This window comes from Lissotriton helveticus, chromosome 6 (assembly GCF_964261635.1).
Source record: "Lissotriton helveticus chromosome 6, aLisHel1.1, whole genome shotgun sequence".
Classification (NCBI taxonomy): domain Eukaryota; kingdom Metazoa; phylum Chordata; class Amphibia; order Caudata; family Salamandridae; genus Lissotriton; species Lissotriton helveticus.
In genome coordinates, this window is record NC_136067.1 from 1,468,411,778 (window position 1) to 1,468,436,579 (window position 24,802).

At 41.8% G+C, this 24,802-nt stretch overlaps 1 protein-coding gene across 3 annotated transcripts in view; it reads right to left on the bottom strand.

The window, feature by feature from the left end:
- Window positions 1-1,690: 1,690 nt before the first annotated feature.
- The window catches only part of ZC3H6 (zinc finger CCCH-type containing 6), a 462,846-nt gene continuing 439,734 nt past the window's right edge, over window positions 1,691-24,802 (bottom strand). For all 3 annotated transcript variants that reach the window (XM_078649281.1, XM_078649279.1, XM_078649278.1), the window contains one exon: window positions 1,691-4,857. In XM_078649281.1, coding sequence (XP_078505407.1) covers window positions 3,296-4,857 — 1,562 coding nt within the window. In that variant the 3' untranslated portion in view covers window positions 1,691-3,295. The remainder of the gene's footprint in view (window positions 4,858-24,802) is intronic.

Genomic DNA, 24,802 nt, shown 5'->3' on the forward strand with positions numbered 1-24,802 from the left:
TGCATGCCCAAGTAGATGCCAGCAATAGTATTATAAGGAGGCAGAAGATATTCAGGTTCTTAAGCATCATTCTGTGTGATACCATGAATTCTATCCTCCACAGCCACAGTATCTGAATAAAAAATCTCCAAGCGGCAAACCTTTGTTTACAAAGTAGAGGCTTACATAACGGATCATTGTTAACATTTGGCTTGACCTTTTCAATATTTTACCCTATGTATTCCTTGGCTTGCACCAGTTGGTCCAGTGAGAGTTATTGCTATAAATATATCAGTGAGAAAGAAAAGCCTGAATGTACAGGGCAATGTGACAGCAGTTTTTGATTTTGCCTTCGGTGTCAAGGCTGGATCCGGTCAGTGTCAGAGTTGCCATGTCCGCAGGTTGGGACGCTCCGCCAGGGAGTAACCAGAAAGCTGTGGAGTCATTTTGAAAAGATCCCGCATCCCCAGTCAGAATCTGCATATGTGGTTGGCCAAAGGACTGGGAAACTACCACCTCAACTTCTAAGGGCTAGGGAGTTCACTTGACTTCGAAGAGTCTGGCATGTGGGAGCAGCATGGAGACTTCCTTGAGGGACCACAGCTACAAGGAAGAAAAAGACTTCTCCTTCCTCTGAAGCTTCTTGTGCTTTTTACAAAAAGATCTCATAAGAGAACATTCTCAGGGAGTTGATTTACGTTTGGAAAAGGGAGTTTACCTGAGATTTTTCCAGCAGGTGTTAGTCAAAATCAATGTGGCCTCCCGCTCCCTGATGGCCTTTGAGGCCATAAAGCCAAGAGTCATAGGGCCCTGCCCTGCCATACAGTCATCATGGGGTCTCCAAAAGTGCCATCTTCATGCGCCCCACTGGCAAGGCTTCAAGCCCTACTATGTTCTCTGAGGAGACATTTGACCTAGTTACTGCCAAAATCGGAGGAATTTGTCAGTGAGATGAAATAGAGCCACAAACTGTTGATGAGGTACAGAAACAAAGGAACAGATGTCAGTGCGCTAGTTGGAACCTAATATACTCCGGAGACATGCGTAGAAGCAAAGTTGCGGCTGAAGCCACATGCGTCACCTGGCAGCTCAGGAGGGGTATTGCTAGGGTAAGGTATTTTGGACCAGGTGAGAAATCTGCAGGAATATCCATTCACCAGAAATAGAGGGCACCAAACCTTACTATAAATGCAGTTAAGCCAGCGTAAAAAGAGATAAGTTCATACATTTTTATATCCTAGAGTACTGTACAAACAAGTCTAGAACCACTAGTTTAAAAGAAAAAAATGTAAGTTCCTGTATTTCGAGTGACAATTGCCTTAGAATGTGGCCCAGTGGTTATATACCTGGGTAGGTGTTCAGGAAGGAAACAATGGGAGAGACAGGAAACTTAGTCTTTCATTAAGAGAAGAGATCTCTCATGCGAATCTGCTTCAGTGCCACATTAGTGTCAGATCTGTGGTGCAGAAGCTGGGTGCTGTACTTTCTTTACAATAAACATTCACTGAGAAGAAGCTTTCATCATATCGCCACTGGTTGCTCAAAGAGTTTATGAAAGTAAACCATAAGTCTAAGTACTGTAGGGGGTCTAAACCTTCCACATGATGGTTGAGACAAACCAACAATTTTAAACAATTATTATCGAAGCAAAAATCTCTGGGTAGCTGGAAAACATGCACAAGAAACCTAGATACGACACCAATTACAAATGTTGCTTCTGTGTAGTGACATTCACTGTATTTTTAATATTTTGCTAAAAATTAATAAAATAAACAACTGTGTCTTGGAGTTACATAAATACAAAAAATGCATATACAATGCTTCTAAACACATAAAACACTGCAATACACAACCATAAGGTATGCTTCAGCACTAGTTCATAACAGAAGAGTTGACAAAATCAATAAAACTGTTCGTAGACTTTGAGAGCGCTGGTATTTTTTGCATTTTTACAACAATATTCTAGTCAAGGGGTCATTCAACATTATCACACGAGTACAAAATAAAATGTTATGCCTCCTCAAATATTCAAAACATTTACAAATGAACACAACAAAAGGGATGAAATGTTAGCTGTAAACATTGTACTGCATTGTTACAAATAAACCTTACACATAAATGCATATTTTACAAAAATAAAACTTAATATTTAGAGTGAAAAGGTGACTATGAACATTACATATCAATTTCAGTACTGTTTTCATGATTCCTTTCTTATGTATACTTTATGGAAAGAAATGCCACCTTTGCAGGAAATTTGTACTAGTGTGAATAGCAAACGTTAAATGATCCCTTACACAGTTCACCATTTTCAATATACAATAATTTAAAAAATGATTCCAAATACAGTGTGTGTGTCTGTACAAGTCAATATAATATACATTTTACACAAGGAATATGTATTGATAACATTACTAAAAATGTGAAGCGCCTGAGCGGGTCTAGATACGAGTTCAAAGTGTGGATTTAGTAAATATATCTACATATATATGTACATATTTACATACACGCGTTTATTTGTCATATGTGTGAGAATGTGTGTACAACAAAAAATTGCATTGTAGAATAAACTCATTAAATCTGACTGTTTTAATCCTTCAGAACAATATGTCAGACAAAAGCATAAATAGAATGTATTATGTCACTGCAAAGTAAAAGTGGCAGCAGATTCACTTGTATCTATAATTGTGAGGCAAGGCCCTCCCTTTATAGAACAGAAAATACACTGTATTATGATCTACTTGTATGTAAGTAAGTGTGTCCGTGTATCGAGATGAGTATATACATGTGTAGTGTACACAGTGTGGTTATGGGTGGTCTATATTAGTGGTTCAAGTGGGGCTGCTTTGTTCAGATGATATTATTCCAACATTATTTTGAAAAAATACTTTACACAATATTGCTTATTTCTGTGCACAATCCTAAAAAATGGCAATGTGTTCATATGAATTACACTTACAAAAGACAGCTTATACTTGTTTAATACATCTTCCAAATTCATTCTCATAACATCCTATTTACAATGAAAGTGCCTTAATTAGATATTAAATGATACATACATACATATATACATGTACATAAATATATACTACAACACTGCTAACATTAGTAGTTGCTAATGCTGGAAACAATATACACTGAAAATAACACAGCTTTATTAAGACCTAAGCATATATTGTATTTACATATGGTTCTGAAACTGTTAGCAGCACAAAGGTGTCACTCATAATTTAACAATAAATAATAAGAGGTAAACCACTTAAAAGACTGCATTCCTCACAGAATAATTATTTTAGTTTTCCCCCCAAATCATTTGCTAACAAAAGGGTGAAGCAGTTGGATCAAAAGTCTTGAACACGTCTTTTAGTGGTTTATCATCAGAGTCTACATTTGCTTCTTCTTTTATTTCTACATCCTGTACTTGATTCACCTGACCGGGCTGTTTTACTTGCCTTGAATCACTGTACTGTGGCCTGATCAGTCCAGTCAAACCTTGGACAGGAAGATTGTGCACTGCAGGGGCAGCAGTGGAGTGTGCAAGTTCAGATTTTGACTGACAGTTGCTTGAACTACTGAGTTTATCTGCATCAGCATCTGTTGACATGTCTGTGATTTTATCTGAAATCGTAGTTGTTTGTGGCTGCGACGATGTTTCCACAGTACATTTTGGCTTAAGTGAGGGCTCCAACTGATCAATTTCAGGCTTGCCTGCATTTTTTAAAATGCCAGTTTTTCTCTGGAGCTCCCCATTCTCTCCTGAACTTGACTGAGGCAAATCTAAAGTGGATGAAGAGCTGTGATCTCTAGGGTCATACAGACTGATACTTCGAAGTATTGAGTTCGGAGCTCCTGTTCTCACCCCGGCTGAAGATAGCTTGGGCGCATATGGTGGCAAAACATCATGGTCAGATTTGCCTGAAGAAATTCCTGAAGCCTGCGAGGGAGCAGTACCAGATCTTATTATACGTGGAAGTAATTTCGGAGGAAGAGAATCTTTTAAAATTCCAGGGTGGGTTTCGGTGCTGGGAAGTCTATGGAGCCTGGGATCCACATGTTTTTTCAAACGAGGGTCTGTTAGTTTGTTACCAGGTGTAGATGATTCTGAAGACGGATCCACAGTGGAAGCTCTACTTGTTCCGTTAGCATTTTTTGATTTTATGACTAATCGTGGATCTGCCGGCATTGAGGTTTGCATAGCATCACCTAATACATTTCTTGCCTTATTGAGAGTCTGATCTGCAATGAGAGGTGGCAAAGGTAAATTAATTGAAGAAACTGGATCAGGTTTAGGCGGGGGTATTGGAAGAAGGTCTTCAGGAGCCCAAACAATAACTTTAGCAAAATTTGGCTTGGTCAAGATAATATCTTTTTTAATATGGCTGAACTGTCTTAGCTTGGATCTTGGATCTCTTAATATTATGCCAGGTAAGGATTCTAATGGTATTGGAACAGCTTTGTCTCTTAATTCCCTTTCGGTATCCTCCTCATCATCTTCAATTCCTTTTTGTTTGACCTTACTTCCAGTACGAAGTGGAGGCATATCCACCTTTATAACACTGGTAGATGTGCCAGCATTGCCCCCATCAGTAGGTTTTAAGTTTCTGGGGTCCCGTGTAACACGTGGGTCAGCAGAAGTACTGTTCACAGGTTTTGCCACAGGAGGCGTCACAGAGGTTCTTACACGAGGGTCAAGAACTTGACTTCCTAATTTTCTTTCTTTTGCAAGTCTTGGATCGGCAGGAGCAACAAGTACTTGTTCTATAGAATGTTGCTGCTGATTTCTCATGATCTCAGTTTGTTTCTTTAAAGTTTTCAAAATAGCTTTGACACTACTCCCTTCTTCTTCTTCGCTGCTGGAATACCAGTTAACGGTGTCATCTAAAATAATATTAAAATATAGGGGTTAATCATTAAAGAAGTATAGTACTACAGACAAGTACTACACACAACAGCTCTAATAATATAGACAAAAGGGAGATTTCTTAAGTAGGAAATAAAAAAAGTTTGGGAGACAAACTGAAATTAAACTTTTTAACAAGCCTTTAAACAGAAACAAACACAGAATTGGTTCACAATGGATAAGGATGTACACAAGGCAGCTGGTCTAACCTATTCCTGGGGATAATCTGACTCACAGATCCTACTTCCTTCCTAATCTACAAATGCAACTTTTACTCTGAAACTTTGTGGTCTTGCGTTTGGTCAAAGCCTCCTTAATTGACTTACTGTTTTGCCTCTACCTCCTGTGCTTCTGGTTGCTCCTTGCATTGTCATTATCCTATCTGAGAAAATAACAAGATGTTGTAATACTCTTTCTGGTGGATACTGTATCTAACCAGATTCCTCACCTTTAGAATATGTCCAGGTGCCAGATTGGATCAGGGAATTTTCCCTGTAGTGTGCCACTAGGTGATGCTATGTGGCTTTGCGTTGACTTTGTTTCACTCCAGAAGAGACAGACCAGAGCTGCATATACGCACCACCCCTGCATGTCAATGTTAGTTTCTTGTTCAACTCTCTCTGTGCACTTGTAAACAAAGCACAAAACAATTGTTGGTACCAGTGTGCAGATCTCTAAAAAGAACCGTTTCTAGATGGTAAAGAGAGACCACTCCACAGAACGGGGAGGTGGTAGGGTAGTAATTAATCTGCTGATAGAGTATCCACAAGAAGGATAATGATTCTTACCCAGTAAGCATCTGTTCTTGGCACGCAGAGCAGAAGATTCACATGCTTTGCATACTCATGCCATCTAGTATTGGGTCAGGATGTTTGCAAGTTGTTTTTCTTTGAAGAAGTCTTTCCGGGCATGAGGTAAGGTGACTCCTCCTTTCGGTGATAGTGCGCATAGGCATCGACTCCATTGTTAGATTCTTTTCCCGCAGAGGGTGCGAATGGAGATAGTAAGTGTCAAATAGAGCTCTCCATGCGTATGTATGTACAGTGAGAACTGCAACAACTACAGGTACACGGGGAGGCGGGTGGGCAAGTGTGAATCTACAACTCTACATGCCAAGAACAGATGCTTACTGAGTAAGTAACATTATCCATTCAAGGCATGTGAGCTGTAGATCACATACTTTGCATAGACTATACAGCACTATAATCCCAAAGCGGTGGCTAACCTGTAGCTTTTGTAGTTGTTTGAAACAATGTTTTAAGCACTGCCTGGCCTATATTAGCTTGTTCCCTTGCTAACACATCTACACAATAGTGCTTGGTGAATGTATGCGGTGTAGACCATGTTGTTGCCTTACAGATGTCAGCTAGGGGAATATTCCCTAAGAAGGCCATAGTAGCCCCTATCTTGTGAGTGGAAAGTGCTCTGGGGGTATTAGCACATTTCTTTTTGCTTTACCATAACGTGTTTGGATACATTTCATGATCCATCTTGCAATGCCTAATTTAAATATGGGATTGCCTTTGTGTGGTGGCGAAAAAGCAACAAAAAGCCTATTTGTTTTGCAGAATTCTTTTTTTTGTTCAACATAATATAGTAGAGCTCTTCTAACATCAAGTGTATGTAGAGCATAATTTGCTACAGAATCGGGTTGAGGAAAGAACACAGGTAACTCAACTGATAGATTAATATGAAAAGCAGAAACTACTTTAAGACAACATTTTGGATTGGTTCGAAGAACCACTCTGTCTTTGTGCAGCTGAAAGAGGGGCTCTTGTATAGTTAATGCCTGGGGTTCAACTCTCCTTAGTAAAGTGATTGCGATGAGAAAAATTGTGATTCCATGAGAGAAATTGTAATTGACACCTGTGTATTGGTTCAAATGGAGGACCCATTAGTCTTGTAAGGACTATGTTTAAGTTCCATACTGGTGCAGATGGGACTCTTGGTGGTATCACTCTTTTGAATCCTTCCATAAAGGCTTTAATCACTGGTACTCTAAATAGAGATAAGTGTTGTATTTTTTGTAAGTATGCAGCTACTGCTATTAGATGCATGCAAATGGATGTGTAGACTCGTCCAGATTGCTGTAAATGTAACAGATGATGTTCTGCACAGAAGCATCAAGAGGATTGATATTGTTATATGTACAATAGATAACAAATCGTTTCCATTTTCCTGCATCACATGCCCTAGTAGTAGGCTTTCTAGCCTCTTTTAGGATATCCATACAGTCTAGTGGAAATTGTAAATAACCAAACTCTATAACTTCAGGAGCCCGATCGCCAGGTTGAGTTCTTTGGGATTTGGATGCCTAATTTCTCCATGGCTCTGAAGGAGGAGACTTGAGGTGAGATGCAGCTTTTGGTGTGGAACTACTGACAGCTGTAGCAGGGTGGTGAACCAAGGTTGATGTGCCCATGTGGGAGCTATGAGAATTAGTGTGAGGGATGTTTGCCTGAGCTTCTAAACTACCAACAGAATGAATGGAAGAGGCAGAAAACAGTAAGCAAATATCCCTGACCAGTTCATCCACAGGGCATAGCCTTTGAAGAGCGGGTGTGGGAACCTGGAGACGAAGCCTGGGCGTATTGCGTTTTGGTCTGTGGCGAACAGGTCTATGTGAGGAACCCTATTCCTGAAAGTAGGGGAAGAGAACCTGAGGATGAAGTTCTCACTTGTGGATTTGCTGCTTCTGTCTACTGAGAAGGTCTGAAATCTGATTGTTTACTCCTGGAAGATGCTCTGCCAGGAGATGCAATTTGTGGTGTATAGCTCATTTCCAAATGGCTTGTGCTAGGCACAACAGATGGAGAGTGTGTGTCCCCCCTGTTTTTGTATATAGTACATAGCTGTCATGTTATCCGACTAGGACGGCTTTGCCTTCGAGGTGAATTTGAAAGGCTTTGAGCTCTAGAAACACTCCTAGTAGTTTTAGGTGATTGATATGGATACTTTTGTGCTTTAGACTCCATAATCCTCGGATTGTGAAAGTGAGCACCCAAACCAGTGAGCAGTGCGTCTGCTGTTAGCATGGTCTGTGGAACAGGGTCGATGAAGGCCCGCCCTTTGGATACATTTTGTGGGTTCCACCACTGCAGAGAGCAATGGGTGAGGCCATCTACTAACACTAGATCGGTCAATTGACCCTTCGTTTGGTTTCACTGACTTGCTAAGCATTCTTGAAGGGGACGCACGTGAAGTCTTGCATGGGGAACGATCAGGATGCAAGACGCCATCATTCCTAGCAGTTGCATAAAGACTCTTGCTGGTAATGATTGGTTGGGCTGAAACAGAGTGAGAAGAGACTAAATAGTGAGAATTCTGGCTGGATTAGGAGAGGCTAGAGCTCTTTAAGTATCTATGGTAGCTCCCAGATAAGTCTGTGTGCTGGAAGGCTGCAGATGGGACTTCAACACATTCACGTTAAACTCTAGTTGGTGTAGTAAGTGAATTCTGGCTTGAGTGTGTTGGAGACACTTTTGGTAAGTGCTGGCTTTGATGGGCCAGTCGTCCAGGTATGGGAAGACATGGATGTGCTGTTTTCTCAGATGAGCTGCGACTACTGTCGGGCATTTGGTCAATACTCTGGGAGCAGTGGTGACTCCAAAAGGTGGTACTTTGAATTGGTAATGATGACCCGCTATCACAAATCTGAGATATTTGCGATGAGCGGGGTGAATTGCAATGTGGAAATATGCATCTTTTAAGTCTAGAGTAGACATAAATTCCCCCTGCTGTAGACGTGGGAGTACTCGAAGCGTCACCATGTGGAAATGTTCTGAAAGTATGTAGTGGTTTAGTTCTCTGAGGTTTAGAATAGGTCTCAAGGATCCATCCTTTTTGGGGATTAGAAAATACAGGGAGTACACGCCTGATCCTTGATATTGTAACAGCTCAGGCTCCATGGCTTCTTTTAGCAAGAGAGACTGGGCTTCCTGTTTAAGGAAATGTAACTGTTCTAAGACATTTTGTGAAAACGAGGTGGAATGTTTGGAGGATTGGTGGTAACCTCCAGGCAATAACCATGTTGGATAATTCTTAACACCCATTTGTCTGTAGTTATGGATTGCCAAATGGGGAGGAATTGTAGAAGACGTCCCCCGAAAGGTGTTAAATGATCGGAGGCAAGGATAGGTATGTCATTGCTTGTTAGGGGAAGGGGAATTGCGTGGTGTGGAACGCTTGTCCCTACCTTTGCTATTGTTCCCTTTGTATCCTCCTCTAAAAAAGCCTATTGTGGAGGAAGATTGCTTGTTGCCTTTGTACGAGGCAGCATTGTTGTCTGAGGAGGAGGTCTTGGACCCCCACGGTAGAAGGAGCGACGAAAGGAGCCACAATTTGAAGGGCTCTCATTGATTTGGCTACCTCAGTGTCTTTCTTTATTTTTTACAAAGCCTGATCTACTTCGGGCCTGAAGATGCTTTTTATCAAATGAAGTATTTAAGATGGATTGTTGGACGGTTTAAAACCAGAAATCCTTAACCAAGCGTGGCTCCTGAGTGACACACTGGTGTTAATCTCTCAAGCTGAGGATTTCATCAGCATCTAAAGCACATCTAATGGAGGAATTGGAGTGCGCTATCCTTCCTGTACTAAATTCTGAGCTTTAGCTGTGTGCTCATCTAAGAGATATTGGAGCAATTGTTCCATTTCATCCTAATGTACCCTATCATACGAGGCTAATAGGGCCTGAGTGTTGGCAGTGCGCCAATGATTCGCTGCCTGGTTGTCTAATAAGTTTTACTCCTTATCCAGAGGGGTGGCATCCCCGGAGGTTTGTAAATCGGCCCTGTTCACGGGCTTAGGGACAACCAGAGAGTCTAGTGGTAACTGCCCCTTAATGAAGACCGGATCAAGTGGAGCAGGCTTATATTTTCCGTCTATCCTGGGAGTGAGAATACGAGCATGAACAGGGTCTTTGAATATATCATTGGTATGCCTCATCATACCTTTGAGCATAGGAAGAGTCTGACTAGATCTGTGTGTACTACTGAAAGTTTCAAACAAGAAATCTTCCTCTAGGGAGTCTTTTTATAATTGCACCCCGTGATATTCTGCAGCTCTAGCAAGTAATTCTAAATACCCTATATTTTAGGGAAAGGTCTGGGCCATTGAATAAGTACTGTAGTCTTTCGAGGGATCTACAGGTAAATGAGTATCTCCGTCATCATAATCAGGCTGTGGTAGTGGAGAGTTAGTTGGTGTGATAAGTAACTGTTCTAATGCTGGAGAAGGTGGTAAATGTGTAGGGGAACATGGTGGAGGAGGAGAAGGGTTAGTACCAATATTCTTCCCCTTTAAAGGAATCGTATAATGTATGTCCTCTGACTGAGGTTTGTGCTTCTGAGGCAGTTCAGTAAGAAGATGTCCTGTATCAGAATTAATGTAAAGTTCATTTTGTTTTGGGTCCAATCTGGGAGGTGGTACATCTGAAATTAGATCCTGCAGCTGTGAAGGAGCATTTTTCAGTTTCGGCACTGAGGACTTCGGTGCTGGGGTGGAATGACTTTTCGGCGTGGAAGATTGGGTTCTGAAGCCATTTTTGATTTTGGCGTCAAGGGTTTCGGCTCAGAAGCAGTCTTCTGCTTCGAGCTTATAGATTGAGGGTGGGTGCATGACTTTGGCCGACTCGATCCCGAGTTGAAAGGCTTAGCGATGTGGTTTGTTGCTGAGCGGGATGCGGGGCTTTAGAAACATCCTCTTGGTGCCGACCGTGGCCTGAAAGCGGAGGTGGACACAAAGCCTATTGTTTGGTCTGAATTGGAGTTTGGGGCAAGGAGTGTTCGGTACTCAAGGGACGTTGACCTTGCGGTATGTCGTCTTTCATCTTGGAATCCAATCCTGGAATAGATACGCGTTCTTCATGCTCCTCTCTGGCCCCTTGTGCATCAAATTCTTCCTGCTCTGATCCTTCACCAAAAATGTCTGGCGAGTATTCGATGTTCTGGCTTTGCATTTCACGACGTTGAGCCAGACGATCGTGGTGCGTTTTCTCCGATCGAAACGATCTGCACGTATCGCAGTCCAGTTCGTTGTACTCCCGAGATAAGCACAAGTTACACACTTCGTGAGGGTCGGTGCACGGATACTGTGCGTGGCACCGAGGACAACATTTGAATGGAGTCTGTTTCATCGACTGCGAGGTAGACAGACGCGGTTAGGCATGACAGCCTTCCACGAGTCTTTCAATCTAAATTTCTTCAACCGATACTACACGTGGAGAAGTGGTATACGCGTACAAAACCATACCGACGAGGGTAGAGTGGATTACGCACTCAGGGGAACCAAAAGAATGTTTTTGAACTGGAGTCCAGCAAAACACGTCCAAACCCGATGGCGGAAAAAAATTATCTGACAATGGAGTTGATGCCCATGCGAACTATCACTGAAAGGAGGTGTCACCTTACCTCGTGACTGGAAAGACTTCTTCAAAGAAAAACAACTTGCAAACATCCGGACCCAACACTAGATGGCAGGAGTATGCAAAGCATGTGATCTCCGGCTCACATGCCCCGAACACATTGTTACCCAGGGAAAGTTACTTGTTCTTCTGATGGATACTTCTAGTCGCAGATTTCTCAACTGTAGAATAGATGCAAAAACAGTACTTCCCAAGATAGAGATTCTGTGGTGTAGGCTCAGACCATAAAAGTCACATGACAAAACAGGGAAAGTGCCCGACTTATCCGACTTGGCAGTAGCGCTTCATGAACATGTGCACCGACGCCATAAATGCAGCCTGGTAGATGTCCAGGACAGACATTTTGCATGCCGACTCAGTGGTTAAATCCTTAGCCCTAGTGAAATGTACTCTTAGATTTTGTAGAGGCTGCTTTTTAGCCAATACACAGCAGATTTTAAGACAGAAATCTATCCACCTTGACAGTCTTTTGCTGCACTGCCTAAATTTTCTTTGCCACAGAGAAACCTGCAAAAAGTGGAGTGTCCACCCGTTGGTTTTTGCTGAGATCGATTTAACAGATTTAAATCTCTCTTTGGTTCCAGCTGAAGGATCATCTTCTCCTCTTTCGAGGGATGAGGTGGGGCAAAAAAACCAGAAGAGTGATGGACTGCCCAACATGCAAAGTAATCATGACTTCCGGGAAGAAGGCTGCCTGAGTCACCAGCTCAGTTTGTCTGCAAAAAAAGTGGAGTAGGGCAGTTACACCAACAAAGTCTGGAGTTTACTCAAGCTATGAGCTCAACGTTTGCGATAAGGACAGTCTAGAGAGTTAGAAGACCCAACAAGCAGCTGTACATCGACTTAAAGGAGGTGCACATGAGGAATGTCAGGACCAATTTTAGGTCTCACTGTGGCATCACACAGATTGGGGAGGGGACATTCATCTCAAACCTTTAATTAACATGTGATTTGAACAAGGGAGGTTGGTCTAGCAAATGTAAAATGGTTAAAAGAGCTGACATATAATCTTTAACAGTGCCCCATGGCAAGACTTGGCTGAACCAAAGGCACAATAAAATATCCAAGATTTTTGCTTGTAAGGGATCTGTATTGTGGACTCTATTTCAGGCTTTAAATCTGTCCCAGTGGATTTTGTAGAGGGGTGTCTGGCAGTAAGGACGACTTCCACAACCTCAAATGGTTGATGGAACAGTCAACAGCTGCCACTCATTCCTCACACAAGGAGTGGGTTGTGCAGGTTTGGATGGCTAATCATGCCCTGCTGCTGCAACAGACGATCCTCCTGAAGTGGTAACCGGATTGGAGGACAAATAATTATTCCCAGTCGTCCTGGGTACTGTACTCTCCTGGCCCAATCCAGAGCCACTAGGATGACTTGGGTCCGGTCATTCCTGATCTTCAGATCTCTGGGCAAAACTTGCCAGAGGGAGCTGGAAGAGGGCCAAAAATATGAAGTATGGCCTCTTTAAAGACCTCAAGTTGCCGCAGCATCGCCAATGCCCCAGGAATTCTGGGCAAATTGGGATAAATTGTGTAATCTCCTCCTCAAGCGTGGATTGAGAGCAAGATCAATTGGTAACTTGATGCACTCCCAACTACTCTTTCTATGAAGAGTGGCAGGATGGGGTGATGTCCTGCTTCGCCTTTTTGTTTTTCCTTTTTGACTTACCTGACAGTTTCAATTGCAAAAAGGACCTGTTCAGGGATCAGCCTAGAGAGCGAGAGCAGGTCTGCGCCTGTGAATTGGTGTGCGATCGAGACTTACACTAGGTTTCAATGCTTGGTGATGTATAACTTCGCTTTATGATCTCGGATACTTTGTGGTGCACGAGGGCACACACTTCACACGACCAGGAGTTGCACCCTGAGCCCAGACACCAAAGGCAGACCTCGTACAGGCCTGTCTCTGACTGAGGTTTCTGAAAGTCCCAGCGCCGCTTGAACCCTGAAATAGTAGATGGGAACATTGTTCCCTTGCAAACTGCATCTAACTTTTGAAAGGTGTAAAAAACCGACAAAAATGAGGGCGGAACACTGAATCCAAGTAGTAAGGTGTGGAAAGAAAAGGAAGTGATGTTGCTGCAGGGGGATGGTGCATATATGTGACTCTGCTCTGTCACTTATGGGACAGAGCAAAGCCAACGTGGAGTCGCACGCCGCAACTTAGCTGGAGCACTGTGGTGAAAAGTTGCATATCCCGTCTGTCATCCTGGATATCCATCAGAAAATACTGAATGCCACCGCCACTCAATACCCTGATAGAAAGCTCTGCTTATAGAAGAAATATTCTGTAAAATATTCTCCTCTTGTGGATTGTGTTAAATGCTAAGGAAGGGGTTAGATGTTCCTGCCTCTCCTCCTTCTCACTCATTTTCTCTATCAACCTTGTGTATTCACAAAAGGCATTTAGGAGTAGTAAAGTTAGGATTCCTAACTTTACTACTCCTAAATGGAGACAATATCCTAACTTTATGACTTTCGGTATTTACAAAAGGCAATTAGGAGTAGTAAAGTTAGGAATCCTACCTTTACTACTCCTAAATGCCTTAGTGAATACCATAAATCGTAAAGTTAGGATTTTGTCTCAGATTACTTTTGAGAATTGGGCCCTATATTTTTAAATAAATCTGTCTCTTCAGGTAAGGCATAATGTAAGGCATAATGTTTGACCCTAAAACAGAGACTGTGCTCAAGGGGATATATTATTAACTATTCGTATTGTACTGATTTAAAACACGTATCACTCCCCAGTCATTTCAACACTCTTTTTTGATAATATTTTACAGTGATTATGCTAAAAATTGCAGTTCATCAATAGCTGCTTCCTCACCAATATTTCCAATTAAATCTCCAAATGTATTTGCACATTCACAATAAATTCCAAGTCATCTACCACTTACTGTGGGATGATGCAATTAGGAAATAAAACAAACACTCTTTCTGGTGGACGGTATTAAGCCTTTGGAGTATCCACATGAAAGAGAGTTACCAATGGTTAAGTAACTTGTTCTTCTGATTAATACATTCAACAGCAAATTCTTCACATTTAGAATAGATACTAAAGCAGTAATTGCCAAAGGGTGAAGGCTCTGAGGATAAACCCAACAAGTGCTTCAGAACTGAGTAGGCAAAATGCCCCTCTCTGCGAAACTGGCTGTTGAGGTGCTAGTAGTGCTTTCTGAAGGTGTGCACGGAAGACCATTGTGCAGCTTGACACATATTAAGGATAGGAAATCCTCTTACTAATGCTGTTGCAGTGGCTTTAGACCTGGTGGAATGGGCTAGTAGACGCCTTTGGGTTGACGATTGGGGGGAAGTGTCCATTATGGGCAAGTAAAATATGCCTTAATACAGAGGACCACTGACCTTGATAGACTTCTTTTCTGTACCACATTCCCCTTTTGACAGTGCCAAACCCAACTGAGAGCTGGTCATCAACACAGTAATCCTTTGTGCATTCAATATAAAATCTCTCTTGGTAACAAAGCGACGGAGCCTCTCCTCTTTTGAAGGATGTGGGGGTAGTAAAAACCCTTGAAGAGTAATGGACTGACACACATAGAAAGGCAAAGTCATGTTAGGGCCATCTGTGCCAATTTATCCGCAAAGTCTATGGGCTCGCAACACCTATAGTTGACTGAAACGGCACACAAGTTACTGAGATAAGAAACACTATATTAGTTGTAAAAAGTGCCAGGGAACCACTATTCACAAGCTTGAACGGTGCACCAGTAAGAAAAGTGAGGACTGAGTTACGGTCCTCCTGAGGAACGATGAAGGGTCTTGGAAAACGTGCGTCAAACCTTCAGTACTGGCATCACAACTGGTAATTTGAAGAGGGAAGTGTAATCAGACAAACAAAATGGTTGAAAGGGCTGCCATGCACCCTTTAACTGTGCCCACTGTAAAGTGTTCCTGGGCCAAAGGCAACACAAACAAGAAAACATCTGACATCCTGGCCTGCAGGGGATGAAGATAACGTTCACTACACTAGTGTGATGTATTCCTATAGGTTCTGTATCGATCCCCCTATTCCTGACCCTATTCTGGTTAGCAAACTAACAAGTTAACTAGCAGTCAGCCCATGAGGCAGAAAACCCCCATGATGCAGGAACCGTTATCTGATAAAGCCACACTACGGCACAGGAACGTGTTATCTGATTAGGTCATAACGCTTGCCATCTAATTAGACAAGCGATATTCCTCCAGCCCCTGATAAGGCATACGGAGTTCTCATAACAAATCAAACCTATGACAACCTGGGAAAAACCCTGCGGCCATTGTTTTGATTTCACCGAGAACTTCAGCAAAAGAATGTGCTAACGACCTTGTCGTATGACATCCTTATTGACGTATCTATGTCCATCCTTACGTCAATCTCGGCACCTTAAAGGTATAAATATTACCGATATTGCCCTATGCAAACACACGCGGTGGTGACGAGAACGGAGCAGCCAGACTTGCCGAAGCCCAGAGCAGAGCAGACCCCGCTGGCGCAGCCCCGCCTTCCTGACGCGCTGAGACCAAGACGCGCTGCTTTCTCCTGCCGAGAAATCCAGCACCGGCGTTTCCGGGTAGCCCTCGCAGGCGGCCTGGAATATCGAGACCAGAGACGAGAGATACCATCCCTCATCCATCCTAGATTCCAGGTACAGAACTGAATAACCCCTCGCAGAGAATTCTTTAGTCAGTCACTTGGCAAAAACAAACTTAACTTAAACTGTAACTTTCTATTCCCGCCCACGTATTAGGCTTAGGTCAGGTACACGGGGTAGGCGTATTTAGAAACACCAGTTGAGTACGTTTAGTCAAATGTATATGTGTATGTAATATATTTTATTCATTTTAAAACATCATATGGCTTAGAAACCATATCAATGTTTTTACAGTATTATTTTATACTTCTGCTTCTAATGTATGCACTTTACTTAACTATAAGTATTGCAATAATATCGATCCATTTCTCTTGTATGAGAAAAGAGACTGATCAATAAATAACATCTTTTTATTGAACACGCCCGTCTCTTCCTTTTCTCTACAATCTGATGAGACTAAGAATGCACGTACTGACTGAGTAAAATAAATTGCCTTTTGTTCACACGACTCTCGAGATACACTCTTGATTAGGGGAGAGCAAAGTTGTCATGTTCTATGGTTGTCAGAAACTAAATCCCTTCTTGTCTAATCAGGGAAGTTAATTCCTTCCTGAACATTCGAGAAAGTTTCTAGTGAACTCTGAGCTAGCTGGCAAACCCAAAACTTTAAGTCTAATATCGACAGTAGTAGACCTAGTTAACGTCTGGTCTAGGCCTATACTATTGAAGGTATTATTCCAATGCGCAGAGCCTATTGGGATAATAGGAACTACACTACATGGCGCCCAACGCGTTTGGAAAGGGCGATAAAACTAACGTAAGACATTTAGAGTAACTCAGTCGTGCTTTCTCACTCAGACCCCTTTCTCCCATAATACTCCAAAGACGTCTGGAGTGGGTAAAAGGTAATATCCGCCAAACCTCGCAGGAGGAAACTCCTATGTATGGTACTTGGTTTAGTCAACGTTGAAGGATACACTGTTCCAAAATACTGTGCATCTAATCTTTGTTTCCATAAGAAACCTGATCTGCAAACAAAAAGAATAACCTCCCTGTCGGTAAAATGGTAGACAGTGATGAGGAAAGAGAGGCAGTTAGATTAGCAACTGACCTCGCAGCAGCTGATGCTGCTATACAAGATGCAGACCAGGATATAATACTCATCCCGGTCATCAAAAGAAAATCTATAACTTTAAAACTTATAGAAAATGGACTGACACCTAGAGGTGGTACAGTCATATTCGTAATTGAGGCACACGAATATCGGCAGACAGAGGTATACTATTCATGGATACATTTTCCAGCAGCAAATGCTGTAACAAAGTACTTCCACTATTACAAAATAGAGGAACCTCCTGAAACGTACACTCCTTTCGAGGAGGTGGAAGTACCACTCAAATTTCAAGAGCACCTGCTCTTATTTGATGGCGCCCTAAAACATAATAATCACATCACCAGGCTCGGTCCTTTAGGTAGACCAGGAGCAACGTGGCCGGTCCTAGCCGGATACACACCACATCCAGACATCGACGGGATGTCTGCAGCAAACATTTTAACACAGCTAAAACAATTAATAAAAATACATAGACAATTAGTCCAATATGTGATGCGGACTTCTACAATTCAACCAGCAATTAAAATTCCACAGCTGACCCCGCACCAGGGGAACACAAATAAAATTACACCACAGAACATACAGTCCTGCCTAGGTAAAGTACCGGCTAAACGGGAACAAATACCATTCTGGTTGGCACAGAAAATCACCCAAATAGAGGCGGTGTTTCCTGACACCACCCTGTTAGAAAAACACAGGATTCTGACTATCTGTCTTCCAATGGGAATCGCACCACACATTGAGGACTGTGACACTTGGGGTACAGTCTTTGCTTCCATCTACACAAAAACGCACGGTGTTCCATCCATTTCGGTAATACCAGATGTGCTAAAACAAATTCAAGATGAATATGGTCCAGAACCCGCTTTAACTCTTGGTATGAAATTACTAAAAGACTTCAAGCAGGTCTCGGCTATATTATTAGCCAACATAAAGGGAGAAGCAGCAAACGTGGCGATCCGCCAGAGGTTAAAGGAGACAGATATAGCAGACCAACCAGCTGAAATTGCCAGAATCATAGAAAAATCCTATGAGGAACTAGGTAGAGATAGTTTAGGTGGAATACCAGTAAAACCACAACTGATTGTAAGTCCTGAAAAAATATTTTTTAATAATAATTCAACATCACAGAAAAAGAGCTGGGATGGAAACAAACAATCCAATCCTAAAGAAAAGAAATTCCAGTCCAGAGGAAGGTCTCCTAGGCGAAGAGAAAAATCTCCGAACCAAAGACACAGGTCACCCCAGAGTGACCCCTCTGGGAAAAGATATAACCTTAGAAATAGGGATAATATAAAAAAGCCTGATAGATATCAAGACATTGATACACGTCCCTCTCAATCTTTTCAGACTTCCTCGCAGAAATCGGAAAGAAGAGGACGATCAGAACAAAGAGAAGAGCACGCCAAGTCCAAAGACAAGGAACCTGCTCAGCTAAAAAAGAAATTACAATTTCCAAAAAAGAAGGTAGCCAGTATCAAGGTAGTTAACAATGCCGAGAATACTGAGGACACAACTGAAAGACGGAGAATGGGCTCAGACAATGCTAGACAGCGCAGCAGAAGTGAGCATAGTTCGCAAAGTCCTTATGAATCATCTGGAGACAGTGGACACGAATGAATATCTTCAAGTGGAAACCGCAGACACCAGAGTTAGCAAACCTCACAAAATATATGAAATAACATTACGTATAGAGGGGGATAAGACTAGAAAAATAAGGGGACTATTTTGGGATAATCTCTCCAAGGGCTATGACATCCTTCTAGCTGAAAAAGACTGGCCACCAGAGTTTGTCAGGGAGTGCCCTCATGGCGAAGAAATAATTATGCCTGCCTTCTCAAATCACATCCCAATTCATAAAAAATACACACTTGCTAGAAAGTGGGCAGTAGCTCTAGCTCCTGCTTTATATAAAAATCACGTAGGATGGGATGAGGACTCTCTTCCTCACAAAATCCAGTTAAAATCACAACCTACTGCACAAAGGCAGTACCCAATTAAGCAAGAAGCTAAAAAACAGGTAAAAGAAATACTAGATCAGCTAGAATACCAGGGGGTGATTGAAACTTGCACCTCACAAATGAACAACCCTTTGTTTCCGGTCTCCAAACCAGACAATTCATACCGTCTAGTTTTGGATTACCGACACCTTAACTCATGTTGCAAAACTTTTGCAGTGCAAAACTCGCATAGTGCTGCACTAATGAATAACATAGTGCGCAAAAAATACAAAACAACCTTAGACATCTCTAATGGATTCTTTTGTCAAAACATAGCACCAGAGAGCAGATATTTGTCTGCGTTCTCAATAAATGGCACTCAAAAGCAATTCTGTCGGTTAGCCCAGGGGTACAAGAACAGCCCGGGAGTATTCTCAGTGAGAGTAACAGAATTACTACAAATATATGACGACGAAGCATTATCGTATGTCGACGACATATACTTAACAGATGATGACTTGGAGACTCACTTGAAGAGAGTGAACACCATAATACTTGGGTTCGCAGCAGAGGGTTACAAATTCAACTTTAAAAAATCCAGAATTGCCCATCTGACAGTCCTATTCGTAGGATATGAATAATCAAGTGAAGGCAAAAGCCTGGCTGACAATTTTCTAGAAAAATGTGCCGTACTCCAAGCACCTAGAACACTAAAAAACCTACAGTAAATTCTAGGCTTCCTAAATTTCGGAAGAACATACATTGCAAATTACGCAGAAAGGGTCAAACCCCTTTATGATCTAATTAAACCAGATTTTAAAAGAACCAATTGGACTCAAATACACACAGAAATTTTGAGATCCTTACAAACAGACATGCTAATTAAAACAAAATTAGAAACACGTGATAACACACGCAATCTTGTGATTCGAGTCATCCCAGGAAGATGCGGATTCACATACCTGACCTCTAATGAGGGAGATAAGGTACCAATTGCATTCAAATCACACTTGTACACTAAGGCTGAAATGAAATTTAGCCCAAAGGAAAAAATTCTTACCGCAACACAGACAGCTATAGCAAAAGAACGAGCCCTGGCACAAGGTAAACGAATAATAATCGTGACACCGATACCAGCCCTAGAGGCTGTAACAAAAGCAAGCATTCCAAATGCTAAAGCTCTCCATCCGAGATGGATACAATGGGCTAATTCTCTTGCTGCAACAGACGTGGCGTACGAATTTGATCCTTACTTAAAAACACAAGAATTTCTCCAATATGAATTTGAATGTCCTCCGCCGACCGAAATTCTGCCTCTAGAACACTACGTCTGTATAATATATACAGACGGATCAGCACAACCCGCAGTGGGGGGTAAGCAAGCTTACAGTGCTGCGTGCGCGATCGTTAAAGGTCGCTGGCACGAAGGAAAATTTAAACCAGCAATCACTAAAACATAATCTTTAGGAGATTGTACAGCTCAGCGAGCTGAACTACTGGCGTTCAAGATGGCGCTTGAAAATACCGATCGAGAATTCCCCACACTCATAGTGTGCGATTCGTATTATTGCGTTCAGTCTTACAATGAATACTTGCAGATCTGGCTTCAGAATGGTTTCAAGGATGCGAAAGGTGGCACAATCAAGCATAAAATGCTCTGGGAACAAGTAGTTCTTTTACAAAAAGAACTACCAAAGACTCACGTGATACATACGCTGAGTCATCAACGTGATGGCGTTCACGTTGCAGGGAATTCATTGGCTGATGAGGCCGCGAAGGCAGCTGTGCAAACGGCTTCCGTAGCTGCCATCACCCGGTCAAAAACAAAAATAGACAGCGAAATATTACAAGCTGTCAGCGCTACAGAAAATGATTCGATAGAAACACTCCCGAAAGGCTTTCCTGTAAAATACGCATACATAACTGATACAAACAATGTTCCTTTTGCTCGAATCCCTGGAGTGGGGGATAGGGCAATTCCAAACATGGAACATAGGTTAGGACTTATAATAGCGGCACACGAAGGGCTTGCTTCTATACATGCTGGCGTCTCAGCCACAGTATCATTATTAAAACAGAGATACTGGTGGCCACAAATGAGAAGACAAACAAGGAATTATGTTTTAGAATGTGAAATATGTCAAAGAATGAAAGTATCAACGGTGAGACGTCCAGCGCAGACGCCCCTTCTAATCTCGGATAAACCATTAGCCTGTGTTTACCTAGACCACTGTGGTCCCTTACAAAGGGATGGTAACTATAAATATATCTTGGTTGCAGTGGACTCATGTACGAGATTCATATGGATGTGGCCCCAGCGAACGGCTGACGCCAGAACTGTTATAAAAGATTTGCGAGTCTTTATCGGCACATACGCAATTGGCATGCTGCATTCAGACCACGGTCCTGCTTTTAGCTCTCGGGCTTATAAGGAGGCCATGGTCAGCATGGGCGTGGCATTGCGGTACTCTTGTCCATTTCACCCTGAGGGGAACGGAATTGTTGAAAGAAAAAACCGTGACATAAAGCAATCTATAACGGCAAAGGTATTAGGTTCGGGAGCTGGGTGGGTCAAACATCTAATAAGTGTCCAACGTAGTCTAAATAACTTGCCAAGAAATTCTCTGAAGGGATTCAGTCCGTACGAATTATTATTTGGAACTAGGATGTTAATCTCTGACCTTGATAGTCAGACTTCAGTGGTGAAGGAAAAAAGCTTTGATATCAAAGAGCGTTTGGCTATTTTACAGGACTTAAATGAAACAAGAAAAGACCTGAGCAACATAAAGTTGAAACAACAGCCAACAACCACTGAAGAACCACCACCTGTCCCAGCAAGACCTGTCTGGATTCCAAAAGTCGGGGATCTAGTCAGAGAAAAGATCGCGGTAAAGAAGGAATTTGGGCCTTCTTACAGAAAAGCAGTTCCTGTCTTGTCTATCAACGGGACAAGATCAGTTGTACTACCGCCGCTTGCTGGTAAAAAGGAGAACAGAGTTGTATCCATCGACCTGGTAAAACCACAATCATGTGGCCGATAACAAATAGTAGGCCAAGTGGACTCCCAATAAGTAGCAGAACACCAAGGTTTGCTACAAGTACAGAGGTCCTAACAAAGAGGCTCATCACATTCGAAACGCCTACAGAAGAACAACAAGTACTATGCAACAATGCAATGGAACTTAGACCTCTGAAAACCCAAATAAAAACATTTAGCAGAGACACACCAATCTATAATGAAGTACCAAGTGAAAATGCAAGAAACAGAAATCCTGAACCAATTGGAACAATTGACAGAACTGCATCCGGCTACTTCATAAACTTCGATGATTCCTCTGAAGACTTCAGTGAATCAAAGACACAGCCATCATCAAAAACCTTTAAAGATAAAGCTAAAGAACTTTTGAAACAACTGAAAGAAACATATCTGATTTCCCCATGGATTGAATTTTGGGTGGGTTTTGGTGCATTTATCCTCATACTTTGGCTCATCATGATACTAACATTGGGACGCTTCATTGAGGGAAAATATGCTAAAATGGACACAGCAAGTCAGAATATCAACTTGATCCTCAAACCACACACATCTTCACACGTCGAGAAAAGAGAACTTTCTTCAGCCAACTTCACAGCCAATCCTATACCGGGTGGGGTAGCATGGGACAACACTGATTACGAAATTTATGGTCCGGTTGAAATCCTGAAATATCCACACCAAATTAAGATCTCATTGAGTGACTTTGTAAAACCAAGCTCATTTGCTGATGATTGGGACTTCGAAAGCATTAATAATATGATGTCTGACTTAGTAATGTCTGCTAAATTTACCAAACATGATTATTTGCAGGGTTCTACAAATTATGATAGTATGTACTGTTATAACCACTATGGTAACCATTTCCTACATAGATCTGCACAACCTAGAAAAGTTTTAAATTATAATCAATGGGAACATTGTGCAACCCCTCCAAAAGGAAGCTCAAGAACCGTTTACGACAAATATTCATACTTTTCAGGTTTTAACATAAGTAATGCTGAAACATTTTATTTCAAATTGTCAAATAAGACAGGGACAAAGACCATGATAACCAACACAAAATTGATATATTCAGACTCATTCTTTGAACAAATGAATACTTTTGGTTTTGATTATTGGGATAAAAATGTTGAATTGAAAAGTGTTTGGGGCACAAAAGAATGGCAAGTACATGGTATAGAATCTTTGTTTAGAGCCTGCATGATCCCAGAACAAATTATATTTTTAAATGATACTGTTCAACAAACTACCTGTCTTGGCCTAGCCAAAATTAAAGACTTAAATAAACCGTCTATTCCAAAGCCAACAATGAACAGCAATACATCTACAGATGAGGAGATAGACGTAAATTATGTATTAAACCAAAACAGAACACATCCAGATTGGAAACAGTGGTTGATCTGGCCCACAGATACTAATAACTGTCAAGACAGATTCCTGAACAAAACACAGGGGTTCAAAATGACCAGGCCAGACCCTAGATATCCTCAAAGACAACACCCAGGGATAATAACCACCTACAGTGTGGGCAAATTATGCCTTCAATGGCTACAAACTTCCACACTGGCAGAAATTAAGCAACACCTAACTTTACTTACTGATGGTGCTGACTTGCGTGATTTCACTATGGGACCACGCAAACAGCGTCAAAAGCGTTTCATAGCAGCCTCTGTATATGCAGCATACAATGAGGCCTGGAAGGTTACTCAAATTGAAACAGCAGAGAGAATACGGGAAATTGACCGTATTAATTTGGAAAAATCACTTTCTGTAGTGGACAATGGGTTAATGACTCTGTCCTCCAGAATTTTTTCTTTGGACAGCATTGTGTCTTCAGCAATCGACATATTATCGCAAGACTTGCTGTTATTACAACACGGTCAGTCACAATTGCGTTCTATTGTACAGCTTGGCTGGACGTTACAAAATCTGCGTTCAGGCTATGTGCCTTGGCGTTTAATCAACACAACGTCACTATTCTATATCTTTAACCTTACTGATAGACAAATCAGTATGGCCCAAAAGGGAGCTGATTATACAATCCTGAGCATTGAGAAACTTGAGAGATTACCAGTGACAATGTCAGAACGACCTGTCAGTGAATGGATAATACATGGGATAATAAATATTCCAATATCAACCTTCAGGTTTCAATACTGCCAAAAATATATACAGGCTGGCATGTACGAAAAATTGGGAAAAGGGTACATAAAAACAACATGGAACCTGCCCTATTCACATGCATGTGTCAGTAATAAAGGACAGAAAGTGTTTCTTAGTGGCAATAATTGTGCAATGTCACTAAGCGGTACACTTCTGTGTAACGGAATTAGTTTGCATGGAGCCTGTGAAGGGAACTCAAATAACCTTTCATGTCACCAGCAAGGCGCACCTGCAACAGAGATAGAACCATTCTTTCAAAGACTCTATAATGGGAGTAACATTCTAATTGTAGATCGCAGATGTTGTCGTCTTATGCCCGGGACTCCTTATCTCGTAACTACGACTGCGAAGGTCAAGTGCTGTGGACACTCATTGTTCCCCAGCTCCTTCCAGACAGGGAGGCAAGGGCATGGCCCAACTTGAAAATTACTTCTATTCGAATAGATACTTTAAGCAGAATGAAAACAGTGCTTCTTCAGACGCCGACCAGGCTCACGTCATCAAAAGAAACGTATGTTCTACAAGTCGCAAGGACGACTGCAGAGATACATTCATTGTTATCAACTAATTCCCCCATACATTTTGCAGAAATCCTGAATGAAATCTTAAATATTTCTGATACCAGTGGGGTCTCACAAGTATTTAAG